At 39.6% G+C, this 14,188-nt stretch overlaps 1 protein-coding gene across 1 annotated transcript in view; it reads left to right on the top strand.

Annotated features, from left to right (window-relative positions):
* NTS (neurotensin) overlaps positions 1 to 11,162 on the top strand; it is a 64,658-nt gene extending 53,496 nt beyond the window's left edge. Inside the window, exons 3-4 of the mRNA XM_073620210.1 lie at positions 6,559 to 6,783; positions 10,886 to 11,162. Of these exons, the coding sequence (XP_073476311.1) occupies positions 6,559 to 6,783; positions 10,886 to 11,035 (375 nt within the window). The 3' untranslated portion in view covers positions 11,036 to 11,162. The remainder of the gene's footprint in view (positions 1 to 6,558; positions 6,784 to 10,885) is intronic.
* The last annotated feature ends 3,026 nt before the right edge of the window (positions 11,163 to 14,188 follow it).

Below are 14,188 nucleotides of genomic sequence, written 5' to 3'. Positions count from 1 at the left end.
ATATAGCAGTGCATCAGTAAGGCAAAAAGGAGATGGTCATCCAGGATGTTCAACCAGGTAGTGTCTTCCGGGTCCCGACCACCAATGGAGGGGTGGTGTCCTAGACAGGCTGTGGATCTCCAATGCACCCGATCTCCGATAACGGAATTGAGCGATCACAAGCAGATGGTTCTTAATAGGCCCATGGAGGAAAAGAAAAAGGGACTCCACGTAGTGCAGATCAATGAGGTTTAATACTCCAAAAAGTTGTACAAAATGTAAGTGATCACGAACAGATAAAAGGCATAAAAATGGCAATGTGGGAAACTGAGGTAGCTGGCCCTACGTGTTTCGACCACACAGTCATCAACAGGGGCATACATTTTTATGCCCCTGTTGATGACTGTGTGGTCGAAACGCGTAGGGCCAGCTACCTCAGTTTCCCACATTGCCATTTTTATGCCTTTTATCTTTATAGGGCCAGCTACCTCAGTTTCCCACATTGCCATTTTTATGCCTTTTATAAATTTTTATGCCCCTGTTGATGACTGGAGGTCAGCTGGCTTGCCAGACAGACTAGTCACATGATACTCTCAGACAAGACCAATTACTACTACTCACCGTTTCCAAACATTTTGAAGACCCCTCGTATATTTTAATGGTTTTTTTTTTTTCTTTGCATCTGATTGGCAATTCTTTGTAAAGTAAAGCTTTACCTTTACCCTTTTAGTTTAGGAGATATTTACAGTACCTACAGGTAAGCCTGATTATAGGCACACCTCCTGTAGGTACAACCCCCTTAAAGTAGAACTATAGGCAAAACTTTTTTTTCATTTTGGATAGAGTAAGGGAGGTTTAAAACCTCTGTCAGTTTTTTTGCCATCTGTGATCTCATTGGAAGAAGTCCCCTCTATGACTTTTCTGAGGAAAACCCAAAATTTGGGATTTTCGTTTACTTTCACTTACAATGATAATGGTAAAAAGGACAAATCGAGGGGGTAAATTTCCCTAAAGGCAGCACAGACAGCAATAAAAACCTGACAGTTTTTTTCAAAAACTGAAAAAAAGTTTTCCTTTAGTTGTACTTCAAGTAAATCACCCCCAATGATTTCCATATTTCCATATTTAGTTTTCTATGCTTTACTGTTAAGAGAACTGATCGAAAAAGGCAAAGACTGTGACAGACCCAACCAGAACAGGGGCTTTTGGAAGGAACTGCAGGGTAGCCTCTTGCCTACTGGCTATGGGCCCTCACATTTGAGGGAGCTATGAGCATTCAGGAAGATGTCCTGTTATATAATGCAAGATGACATGTTATTACTACATTTGACAGTCAAGGATGTCATGATGGTCTCTGCTAGGGATGAGCCGAACACCCCCCTGTTCGGTTCGCACCAGAAAATGCGAACAGGAAAAAAGTTTGTTCGAACACGCGAACACCGTTAAAGTCTATGGGACACGAACATGAATAATCAAAAGTGCTAATTTTAAAGGCTTATATGCAAGTTATTGCCATAAAAAGTGTTTGGGGACCTGGGTCCTGCCCCAGGGGACATGGATCAATGCAAAAAAAAGTTTTAAAAACGGCCGTTTTTTCAGGAGCAGTGATTTTAATAATGCTTAAAGTCAAACAATAAAAGTGTAATATCCCTTTAAATTTCGTAGCTGGGGGGTGTCTATAGTATGCCTGTAAAGGGGCGCATGTTTCCCGTGTTTAGAACAGTCTGACAGCAAAATGGCATTTCTATAGGAAAAAAGCAATTTAAAACTACTCCCGGCTATTGCATTACCGGTCCGACAATACACATAGAAGTTCATTGATAAAAACGGCATGGGAATTCCCCACAGGGGAACCCTGAACCAAAAATTTAAAAAAAAAATGACGTGGGGGTCCCCCAAAATTCCATACCAGGCCCTTCAGGTCTGGTATGGATATTAAGGGGAACCCCGGCCAAAATTAAAAAAAAAAATGACGTGGGGGTCCCCCTAAATTCCATACCAGACCCTTCAGGTCTCGTATGGATTTTAAGGGGAACCACATGCCAAAAAAAAAAAAAACGGTGTGGGGTCCCGCCAATAATCCCTACCAGACCCTTATCCAAGCACGCAACCTGGCAGGCCGCAGGAAAAGATGGGGGACGAGAGTGCGCCCCCCCTCCTGAACCGTACCAGGCCACATGCCCTCAACATTGGGAGGGTGCTTTGGGGTAGCCCCCCAAAACACCTTGTCCCCATGTTGATGAGGACAATGGCCTCATCCCCACAACCCTGGCCGGTGGTTGTGGGGGTCTGCGGGCGGGGGGCTTATCGGAATCTGGAAGCCCCCTTTAACAAGGGGACCCCCAGATCCCAGCCCCCCCCCTGTGTGAAATGGTAAGGGGGTACTTACCCCTACAATTTCACTAAAAAACTGTCAAAAATGTTAAAAATTACAAGAGACAGTTTTTGACAATTCCTTTATTTAAATGCTTCTTCTTTCTTCTTTCTTCTATCTTCCTTCATCTTCTTCTTCTTCTTCTTCTGGTTCTTCTGGTTCTTCCTCCGGCGTTCTCGTCCAGCATCTCCTCTGCAGCGTCTTCTATCCTCTTCTCCTCGGGCCGCTCCGCACCCATGGCATGGGGGAGGCTCCCGCTCTTCTCTTCATCTTCTTCATCTTCTTCTCTTCTTCTTTTCTTCTCTTCTTCATTTTCTTCTCCGGGCCGCTCCGCATCCATGCTGGCATGGAGGGAGGCTCCCGCTGTGAGACGGCATCTCCTCATCTGACGTTTCTTAAATAACGGGGGGCGGGGCCACCCGGTGACCCCTCCCCCTCTGATGCACGGTGACTTGACGGGACTTCCCTGTGGCATTCCTCGTTATGTCACAGGGTAGTCCCGTCAAGTCACCGTGCGTCAGAGGGGGCGGGGTCACGGGTGGCCCTGCCCCTCATTATTTAAGAACCGTCAGACGAGGAGACGCCGCCACACAGTGGGAGCCTCCCTCCATGCCAGCATGGATGCGGAGCGGCCCGGAGAAGAAAATGAAGAAGAGAAGAAGAGAAGAAAAGAAGAAGAGAAGAAGATGAAGAAGATGAAGAAGATGAAGAGAAGAGCAGGAGCCTCCCCCCATGCGGCCCGAGGAGAAGAAGATAGAAGACGCCGCGGAGGAGATGCTGGACGAGAACGCCGGAGGAAGAACCAGAAGAACCAGAAGAAGAAGAAGATGAAGGAAGATAGAAGAAAGAAGAAAGAAGAAGCATTTAAATAAAGGAATTGTCAAAAACTGTCTCTTGTCATTTTTAACATTTTTGACAGTTTTTTTGTGAAATGGTAGGGGTAAGTACCCCCTTATCATTTCACACAGGGGGGGGCCGGGATCTGGGGGTCCCCTTGTTAAAGGGGGCTTCCAGATTCCGATAAGCCCCCTGCCCGCAGACCCCCACAACCACCGGCCAGGGTTGTGGGGATGAGGCCCTTGTCCTCATCAACATGGGGACAAGGTGTTTTGGGGGGCTACCCCAAAGCACCCTCCCAATGTTGAGGGCATGTGGCCTGGTACGGTTCAGGAGGGGGGGCGCACTCTCGTCCCCCCCTCTTTTCCTGCGGCCTGCCAGGTTGCGTGCTTGGATAAGGGTCTGGTATGGATTTTTGGGGGGACCCCACGCCGTTTTTTTTTTTTTTGGCGCAGGGTTCCCCTTAAAATCCATACCAGATCTGAAGGGTCTGTTATGGAATTTAAGGGGACCCCCACGTCATTTTTTTTTTAAATTTTGGCCGGGGTTCCCCTTAATATCCATACCAGACCTGAAGTGCCTGGTATGGAATTTAGGGGGACCCCCACGTCATTTTTTTTTTTATTTTGGTTCGGGGTTCCCCTGTGGGGAATTCCCATGCCGTTTTTATCAATGAACTTCTATGTGTATTGTCGGACCGGCAATGCAATAGCCGCGAGTAGTTTTAAATGGCTTTTTTCCTATAGAAATGTCATTTTGCTGTCAAACTGTTCTAAACACGGGAAACATGCGCCCCTTTACAGGCATACTATAGACACCCCCCAGCTATGAAATTTAAAGGGATATTACACTTTTATTGTTTGACTTTAAGCATTATTAAAATCACTGCTCCCGAAAAAACGGCCGTTTTTAAAACTTTTTTTTGCATTGATCCATGTCCCCTGGGGCAGGACCCAGGTCCACAAACACTTTTTATGACAATAACTTGCATATAAGCCTTTAAAATTAGCACTTTTGATTTCTCCCATAGACTTTTAAAGGGTGTTCCGCGGCATTCGAATTTGCCGCGAACACCCCAAATTGTTCGCTGTTCGGCGAACTTGCGAACAGCCAATGTTCGAGTCAAACATGAGTTATAAACTATTACTGTTTAAAGTTTGCATTGTTTAGGATAATGTGATCAAGTCCTTATTTGATTTTGTGTGGTATAAATTCTGTGCGAATTTACAATAAAAGAGAGTTCCTATTTGTACCTAAGCTAGTGTCATCTAGTTCTTGGGTGCAATTCCCAGTTATAATACCTTGTTTCTGGGTTCCAACGGTGAGGAAGCAGTGTTTGGCGGACGAACCCAGGCAGGATGCCAGGTGGTCTGTCACAGAGACTACTCAAAATTGGCTCAAAATTATATTTTTACATTAATTTTATACTGCATGTCTGGACCACTACTTAATTACCGCATGCATTTAATAATTTATTTCCTTCTGTGAACTGAACTTAACTCCTTTTCATGTGATATTTACCGAGCGTATTCAGTGTTTTCCGTTAAATACCGCAAAACAACATAGTGAACTGACAGTTTCAGGATCGCATGCAATGTTTAAGGAAAATGTGTCCGGACACCTAAATACTGCATGCAATCTGCTTTAGTGAATGGAGCCCATTTATTTCCTTCAAAAAGGATAAGATAATTGTAACATAAATGTAAGAGTAGGATAGTTTTGCCTTAGCGAGATGTGATGTGATCTGTAGAAGCAGTATAATCGTAGATGTAATTTAATTCTGGGTTATTAAAGATATATTTTTCAGTAATCAGTCATACACATATGTTCCTTCATTAGCATTTGAAAAGGACAGGACCAGCTTCTAGAATAGAGATTACACCTAGATGCCAATAAAAGTCTCCCATCCGAGTAAACAAGGATTGCCAGTTTGCCACATTACTGAAGCCTCAAAAGAAAGTCCTAGCCAGTGTGGCTACACATATCAGCAGGGGGGCAGGAAAAGGCCCCAGAAAGCCTGCAAGCTTTGTTTGGTATCAACAGATCTAAAGAATCTATTTTATCTCTCATAAAAGCTAAAATATTAGTAGATAGATGAAAATAATTCATTTTGATTGTACATGTTGGGCTACAAGTACATGGAAATCTGTATTTGTAGCATGTGTAGAATCTTAGAGAAACACACAAAACCGTTATATGGCACCTGATTGCGGCAGGCAGTGATTGGTACTATTGCAATTGGACCAATGCGCTGGTGTTAGCAATCCTATCCCTGATCAGCGCCATTCTGGGCCAATTAGACTCTGGTAATTTCAGAACAGGAAACATCCTGTGGGCTGAGATAGGAACATTCCCCCAGGGTTAATTGGCCAAGGGCAATTGCACTGCCTGTTGGCAGATTTCATGCAGTTGGTGAACTAGCAAATATGCCAAACGGAGATCTGTGTGTGTGTGTGTTTGGTGGCTCAGCAGACCAGTCTGCGAACAAACTGTTGGGTAGTGACAGGCTATCGGTTGTTGTGTGTCTGGTGTGTGGGCTGGGGGAAGAGTGATTAATACTGGGATTCTAGCTTGTAGGATAGCTGGAGGAACCCTAGAAGTGTGGGATAATTGCTAGACTGCTCCCCAACCCTTAGAGTGCACCAGATTGTTTGTAAGATTTGTATCTGCCTGTGTGTGATCAGCCAGCTGGATTGGCGTGGAGTCTCTCTCTAGTGGTGGCCAAAGATAGTGTGGGCTGTGAAGGTGTATCACAGCCAGTCTTACTTGCTCAGTATAAGTTCCCCCTTATTCCATCATATCCCCCAAGTCATGGAACCATGTCCCGGTTAGCTAGTCGCTTCGAGCATGCGTTTCCATGACAATAATGTCTATGCTCTAATATACCCTGCCCTCTATCTACAGTCTAAACATATGCATTTTTCTTGTAAGTGAAGTTTCTTGCATACAATCTTGATTCACTGAGCTATATTAGGTGTTGGAGCTCTAATTAACAGGTCTGGGATGTAAAATGTCTGTAGGTTTTTAGATCTGTCATATGCAGTGACAATAAGATGCCATAGTCAACGCTAAATTGAATCTACATATTCAATAAACAGGGCCATATTAATTTATTTCTCAGTGTCAACACTTCATTCTGGTTATATGAGGAATAAGTGTCAAGGTGTCAACAAATGTAGCAATATAATTATGCAGGCAGTAAAAAGATCATAAAGACAATATGGTTTGTTCATTATAATGCATATAATGCATATAATTTTCACTGCACAAAGCAAAAATGAAACCCATAAATAGAAAATTATAATGTAGAGAGAAAAAATGTCATTTCATAAAGTATTCTAATTATGTGTTTATGTGTGTCATCATAGGTGAATAAAGCAAGACTTCCATACTGGAAAATTACTCTGCTAAATGTATGCAACCTTATAAACAATCTTAATACCCAAGCAGAAGAAACAGGGGACACTGGAGAAGATGATCTCTTGATGAGAAAACAGTATCCTACATCTATGGATGGATTTAATTTGGAAGCAATGCTGACCACATTCCAGCTTCAGAAAATTTGCCAAAGCAGAGTCTTTCAACACTGGGAGGTATGGTAAATTTTAGGTACTTCAATCTCTTATTCATGTGTAAGCTTTTGGCTCAGGTTGAGCATGGGTTCACTCACAGCTCTTCGATTGGCAGTTTACAGACCCAGTAAACTATCCCAGCTGTTTGTAGCTTTAAAAAAACTGCAATAACTCTTTTGTGCCCCACCATAACCTTAAATCATGTGAGTGGCCAATACTCAAAACAACCCCCCCCCCCAAAATAAATAAATATATATTTTCTATTTTTCTTTATCCAATGCTAACCAAAACTTAAATATAAACACTTTACCATAACAAACCTGTGAAGAAAAAAATGGCATGCAATAATAGTTTCCACAAAAAAATTATATATATATATATATATATTATACAGCATGTTCTGTGTGTGTGTGTGTGGGTGTGTATATATACAGTAGATAGATAGATAGATAGATAGATAGATAGATAGATAGATAGATAGATAGATAGATAGATAGATAGATAGATAGATAGATACCAATACCGACTGCCAATAATTCCTTTCCTTGCCTTTGAACTGTGGTCAGGTGGCTTAGAATGGCCGATACTGGGGTATTTTTTTATGCTGCTTTTTCCTATAAAAGAAGCCTTTTGTCAGTGTTGGAGTAGAGCTATAGGGAGAACTGGCAGTGTGTGATTAGGAAGTTGTGGTATATAGTATTATTTACAGAGCACTACTGTGCTTTATACAGTACTGTATTGTGCTGCATGTCTCTAAATAACAGTGTGGTGGGCTATATATTAGTGTGTACCCCCACTATGTTTACAGTGCATAGACCCATCCGTTCTTTATTACCTTTTTGTTTGTGTCAGCAAGAACTCCAGCTGCTGTTTAGCAGCCTGGTCCACTTGTGGGTTCTTTGATGTTTTTTTGTTTTGTTATTTTTAATTCACATTTTTTTTTTTTACATTTTGCTAAGCTTAAAAAAAATACAAAACAGGGTTGGAATTTAGGGGTCAATTCATTAAGAATTAAATACCCCATGATTATTTGAGTTAAAATAACTCATGCAGTATTTAACTCAGGAATGTGCAATTGACACAAAAAAAAAAACACACGTTAATATACTGCATGAGATACTACACACCTTTGTTTTCTAATTGTTGTCTCTTTTTTTACATTCTGCTGTGAGTGCAGAATCCCCACTGACAGCAGATTAGTCATTGGTTGTTAAGAATACTGCGAGTGCCAGCTTCTTAACAACCAGCTACTATTTGTTAAGTACTGCATGGCTTGACCACAAATTGTTTAACACATATTTTTGTTTACTTTTTTGTGAATTGACTTGTAGACAGGCTTATGAGGTATTTACCAAGTGTTCCTTATTTTTGTGGTAAATACTGCATAAACCTGTAGTAAATTTTTCATATCGCATGAGATATTTGGTTAAACGTGTCACATGACCCAAATATCTCATGTGATATCCTTTTGTAAGTTGACTTTTTAGTATTTTGGTTTTTCTTTTTGAGGGGAGTTATGTTTTATTCTAATATATTGTAGGTGTTTTTATTTCAGGGTCAACAGAGTGAACTTGGGACTGACACAAAGGGGGTTATTTACGAAAGGCAAATCCACTTTGCACTACAAGTGAAAACTACAAGTGCAAAGTGCACTTGAAATTGCACTGAAAGTGCACTTGGAAGTGCAGTCACTGTAGATCTGAGGAGGACATGCAAGGAAAATAAAAAAACAGCATTTTAGCTTGCACATGATTGGATGATAAAATCAGCAATGCTTCCCCTCATTTCAGATCTACCCCTCAGATTTACAGCGACTGCACTTTCAAGTGAACTTTCAGTGCAATTTCAAGTTCACTTTGCACTTGTAGTTTGCACTTGTAGTGCAAAGTGGATTTGCCTTTCATATATAACCCCCAAAATTGCCCTTTGTTTGCAGCACATCACCGCATACTGTATATTTTGGAGTATGTCCCTGTACTACTTTGGTGTGATTCTAGTGCGATTTTGGCCCCATAGAATATACAAACCTTATCAAAGGTGTATCCAAGTAGCACAACTTGATCACACTGTAATTCATACAAAATCGGTTTGCGGCAGTGTGAACCTTGCCTCAAAGTCTCAAAGCATGAAACGTAATCTCCTAAAAACGTGAAAAGTGGACAAAATCCATTACAGAAGGGATCAGACAGGGAAAATGGCAAAGGATTAAAACAGTGAAATGCAGGGGAAAAGGAATAGCTTTTTTTATTTTAATAATAGTAACATTTTGTTACAGATTAAACAAATCCAGAAATTGTGGATCCTTTTATAACAAAACAAAACAAAAAAAAATCAAATGATGTTTTATTAATATAGAAATTTGGAGAAAGGTAACTGAAATGTACCAAACCGACAGTCTTTTGATCTTATTTATATTTGTAGTTATATCATTCATTAATGCAGAGTGATTGATTATTTGATAGCTCTTGAGCTCTGTGATCTCCAATAATCATTACAGAAATAAATATAACAATTGCATGTGACCTGTGTCTGTGATTATTCCTTCACAAATTAATAATATATAATGATATCTAATTCCCTGAGGCACCTGCTAGCTTCTAAAAAAATAATTGTACATTAGATAATATTCTTCTTATCTAGAGTTTGTGGCATGCAGCAGTATAAACTCCAGTACTGTCACTCTTGCATTTAAATCACCATTATGCAATATTAATATATCAGAGCAAAATCTGTGTTTATTTTAAACACCTAGTCAGAAATGACCTATACACACTTGGATGTTGAGATTATTTGTCATACTCCTCTAGAGGAGATCAAAGTTATAGAGCTCTTAGCTTGAATCATTTTGGACAGTGGCAGCTGGTGCTTCATTTTGTAGGGGGAGCAGCAAACAAACCACCCATCACCCCCCCCGGGTCGGTGCCTCAGTCAAACCCCCCGCCATCCACATTCAGTCGGTTGGTAAGTCAAAATCCCCCAGCCCCCGCCCGTGGCTCGGTCGCTCGGCGTCTCCTCCTCGGCGTCTCCTCCTTGCAGTGTCTCCTCCTTGCGGCATCTCCTCCTCAATGGTTTCCCCTTGCGTCTCCTCCTCGGCCACTCGGGTCTCAGGACCCGCTTCCTGATTGGCCGGGAGGAGAATCAGGAAGACAATAGCGAATAATAATTCGCTATTGTCACAAAACTGGTTGGTTTCAGGGCACAGTGCTCTGCCCCTTGAGCCCACCCTTTTTTGAAGCCAATTAGAGCCTCAGGCTCTAATCATGTGCTTAAAAAAAAATAAGAAAGAGCAAGCTTAAAAATGTGAAAAAACAAAAAATACTTTAAATCTGAACTCCAGGCATACAGTTAAATACACACCACACATATATATATATATATATATATATATATATATATATATATATATATATATATATATATATATATATATATATATATATATATATATATATATATATATATATATATATATATATATATATGAGTTGATTTATCAGCGAAAGATATCATAATTCTGTCAATGAAATCCCGAGATTTATACAGCTCTGTCCTACAGCTCAGCTCTGTCTGGCAAGGCAGAATGCTTCATGTTTCTCCACTGTATTTAAATAACTCTTGCAGGTCTTGACTCTCCTGTAGTTTCTGATTATAACTTAAAAGGAGAAGAAAAAGATTGATGAGCTCATCTCTCTGTCAGTCTTCTGTCTTCTCGCATCAGCATGCCCCCTGATAGCACATGACCACTACAGCAAAACTGATTGGCTAATCCCTCTTCTAGTCCAAGTCCTGTTAAGAGGTTCTTAAATACCTAGACTATTTACATAAAAAAAAAAAAAAAAATTATTGAAAAAAGAACTGCATTCATGTATGTCTTATATTAATTTAAAATATATGCTCTCATAAAATGTACTAGATTTCCCATAAATAGGCAAATTACTCAAAGTAATAAAAATACAACACAAATATGCTTTAATGAACTGAACTTTATGATAATAATAATAATAATAATGTATGTATTCTTTAATTAAAGATCTGAGAAATCTGTACCTGGTAATTTCCAAATTTTTTGAGGACAATTTTTAAATTCAACAGGCTAACACAAACTAACACTTTTTTTTTTTAGCTAATTCAGCAAGATTACTTGGATTCTACCAACTCAAACAGTGAAAATGAAGATGTTGTAAAGAGGAAAAGCCCCTATATTTTTAAACGACAGGCACATATAAGCAAAGCAAGAAGACCCTACATATTGAAAAGAGGCACTTATTACTAATCAATATAAATCATTAATATGTGTTCAATTTCTAAGTAAATGTGATTTATGGTTATTTTCCTTACTATTAAAGCTATATTTGTGTCATAAATATATTGAAAAATGATTGTCCTTAATATACAGTAAATGTGTTTTTATTCATGTTATTCTTAAATGTGATTTTTTTAAAATACATAAAAAATATATGGACTTTTGCATTTAAAATAAATATCACTTATCTGCATGATGGTGATCCAAATAGTCAGTAAGAAGCAGAATTTGTCCTGAATAATGACTGTTAATATTCAATGCTGAACAAGAGTGAACTGGAAGTGGTGACTAGCTGAATTGTTGGAAGCAAGCTTTCCTTTTCTCAAATTTACACAGCCAGCCCACTTCCTATAGGCCCAGAGTGTCATGGACACACCCCCTAGGAGTGCATCATCACACAGCTCATGCCCACAATGACATGAGAGCAATTCCCACCAGGAGGAAGGACAACTGACTGCCGAAGAAGAGGAATAACCTAAATTGGCTTGAAAACTGCAGACATTTTTTTTAGATTCTAAAGGGCTTCATAAAGGAAGAGTGGGGTGTTGTGGGGAAGTTGGACAAGTTGGATCTGCAAGTACATACTTATTCCCCCGGAGGTCACTGGGAAAGTTAATTGCTCATTTATGTCTAGGGGAACAATAAAAGGAAATATATACTTACCCGATCCTCCACTCCTCCCTGCAGCTAGATCAGTCTCCAGTGCTTCTGCACTCTTGCGCTCTAGTGGTCTAAGGTCTTGACATTTTTAAGACCAGAGTAGGGTCGATAGTCCACCACTGGATCATAGGGGAGCGTCTCCAGCCAGGGGAGCAGAGGATCAGGTAAGTAACGTGGTCTCTACTATCCCCTGAGAAAATGAGCTATTAGCCCTTGCAGTGCAGGACAGCCCCACTGAAAATAATTTTTTTTATCTGCCTGCAGCTGGGCATTAAATAGTGGCTCAGTAATTATACAAAATACTGGTAAATCCCGGTGCCTGTGCAGGTCTTTGATGTGTTCACATTGTGACTTGTTACAAACTTACAATGTTGCTGTCTAATCATAAGTGGAGAGGGGAATGAAAAATTATTTCTCTTGTCTGCAGCAGACTGTTGGCATAAGCTAACTTAAGCAATGTCACTGGAGACCATGGTCTGCTTTTTAATAAAAAGGTGGCACTTTTGTGACCAATGTTACTGTTGTATGTGGTAACATGTCAAGAATTTTCTCATGTAAATGTGTAAAATCAAAAGTTTACCACTAATAGGGTATTTTCATCAATTGTAGAGAAGTCGAGCAGTGTCGTACGACTGCACAATTGTCAGTTAAAGTGACGCAGTGTCCTATCGCAAAAATGGCCTGGTCATTAAGGGGAAAATATACCTTAAACTTTATTCAGCTAATAACAAAAACTGCTAGAGTTTTATAAGACCTGTGTACACATATTTTTTATTGTAATTCTGTGGAATAGTCAAAGGTGTTAAAGTGTGTACAAAAGAAAGGGGTCACAAGTGCTGAGACAGCAGCAGAAGTGTGTGTTTACAATTAAATGAAAGCTCCCCACAACTGCATTTTTAGACAAAGATACCATGTGGCACTGTGTGGTTTGGTGTGTGTTTAAATGCATGTGTTAGCAGATGTGTGGGGGTGCCATTAATAATTAATGGCACTGCTGAGTGTCTACTAAAGGATACTGTTTCTTTGTGCACATTACTGTCATGTATCAGTGTGCTGTGGCTTGGCCACAGTGTGATTGTATGTGTGCTTTACACACGGTTTTAGGTGTGCTCCCATTGAATTCTATTAGGCAGTGTGTTTTCTGAAAGCACCTCAATGTGCAGTATGCAGGACTTTGATGTGGTCCCATGAAAATGCATGTCCTAAAAGAATTCATCAGGAGTGTACCCTTAAGCCTTGTACACACGATCTGACTTTCCGACGAGAAACCTTCGATGACAGTCTGTTGGCGGAAAATCCAACCGTGTATGCTCCATCAGACAATTGTTGTCTGATTTTCTGCGGACCAATGTTGGCTAGCAGGTTTTAAAATTTTCCGTGGATAAATGTGTGCTGTCGGATTTTCCGAGCGTGTGTACACAAGTCCATCAGACAAAAGTCCAAAGTACAAACATGCATGCTCGGAAGCAAGGATGAGCCAGAAGCGGTCGGTCTTGTAAACTAGCGTTCGTAATGGAAAATTAACATTCGTGACGTGGCAAATTATGAAATCTCCAAATTCAGCGCACATTTTCTTCTTCTTTAATGGGATAATAATGAAGCTGCTTTACTGGTGATACTGATGGAGTTATTGCAAACAAATTTTCAAAGGCTTTTTTTTTCTAGTGATATCAAGAATAATAATATTATGCTTTTTTTTTTATTTATTTGGGCAAGTTACCACAACATCATTATCCCATAGTTTTTAAGCTCAAAGATACAACTATGTTGGTGTCCCTTGTCAATTTTACATTGTATTTTTTAAATGTAACTGCCTACTCCCAAACTGTCATTTCAAGTAAAACACAAAGCCAAGTATTATTCTACACAATTTTTATTGTGCTTAAAAAAAGAAAACAAATAAAATTAGACATGCTATCTGCCAATAGAACTTAACCAAAAGTGCATCCAAAAATATAGAAAATATACCAAATCAATCATTATTCAACCAAAAAAATAATGTCAAAGCAATAACTCCAAGGCCAATAATAAATAACACGTTATCTCCTCCGATTCCGCAACATGGCTGGTTGACAAATTATGTGAAGGTCTTTGGAGCCAAAGATGGATTAATGCCCCTATGAGGTGAAACAATTATAGATAAGCTGTAAACACTGACCACGTTTCATTCCGTGCATAAACCAAAATATATAAATAAATAATTGTGTCTGCGCTAAAAATTATAAATATATCTCAATAACTGAGAGGTGCATATGTAGTATAGAACTGTGCTACAAAATTCAATATATTACAATCAAAAAAAGTGCTAGTAATATATAGAATGAATACAATCTATTTATGAAGATATCCCATAAAGTGCAACATGAAAAAGAGAAAACAATATATTTATGTGATTATAAATATAAGATCAAAGTGAAAAATCAAGTGTCCACATCCAAAAACAGTTCAGTTCATTGATAACAA

The sequence above is a fragment of the Aquarana catesbeiana genome, linkage group LG03 (genome assembly GCF_042186555.1).
Source record: "Aquarana catesbeiana isolate 2022-GZ linkage group LG03, ASM4218655v1, whole genome shotgun sequence".
In the NCBI taxonomy this organism is placed as follows: domain Eukaryota; kingdom Metazoa; phylum Chordata; class Amphibia; order Anura; family Ranidae; genus Aquarana; species Aquarana catesbeiana.
This window is presented reverse-complemented; position numbering and strand designations above follow the sequence as displayed.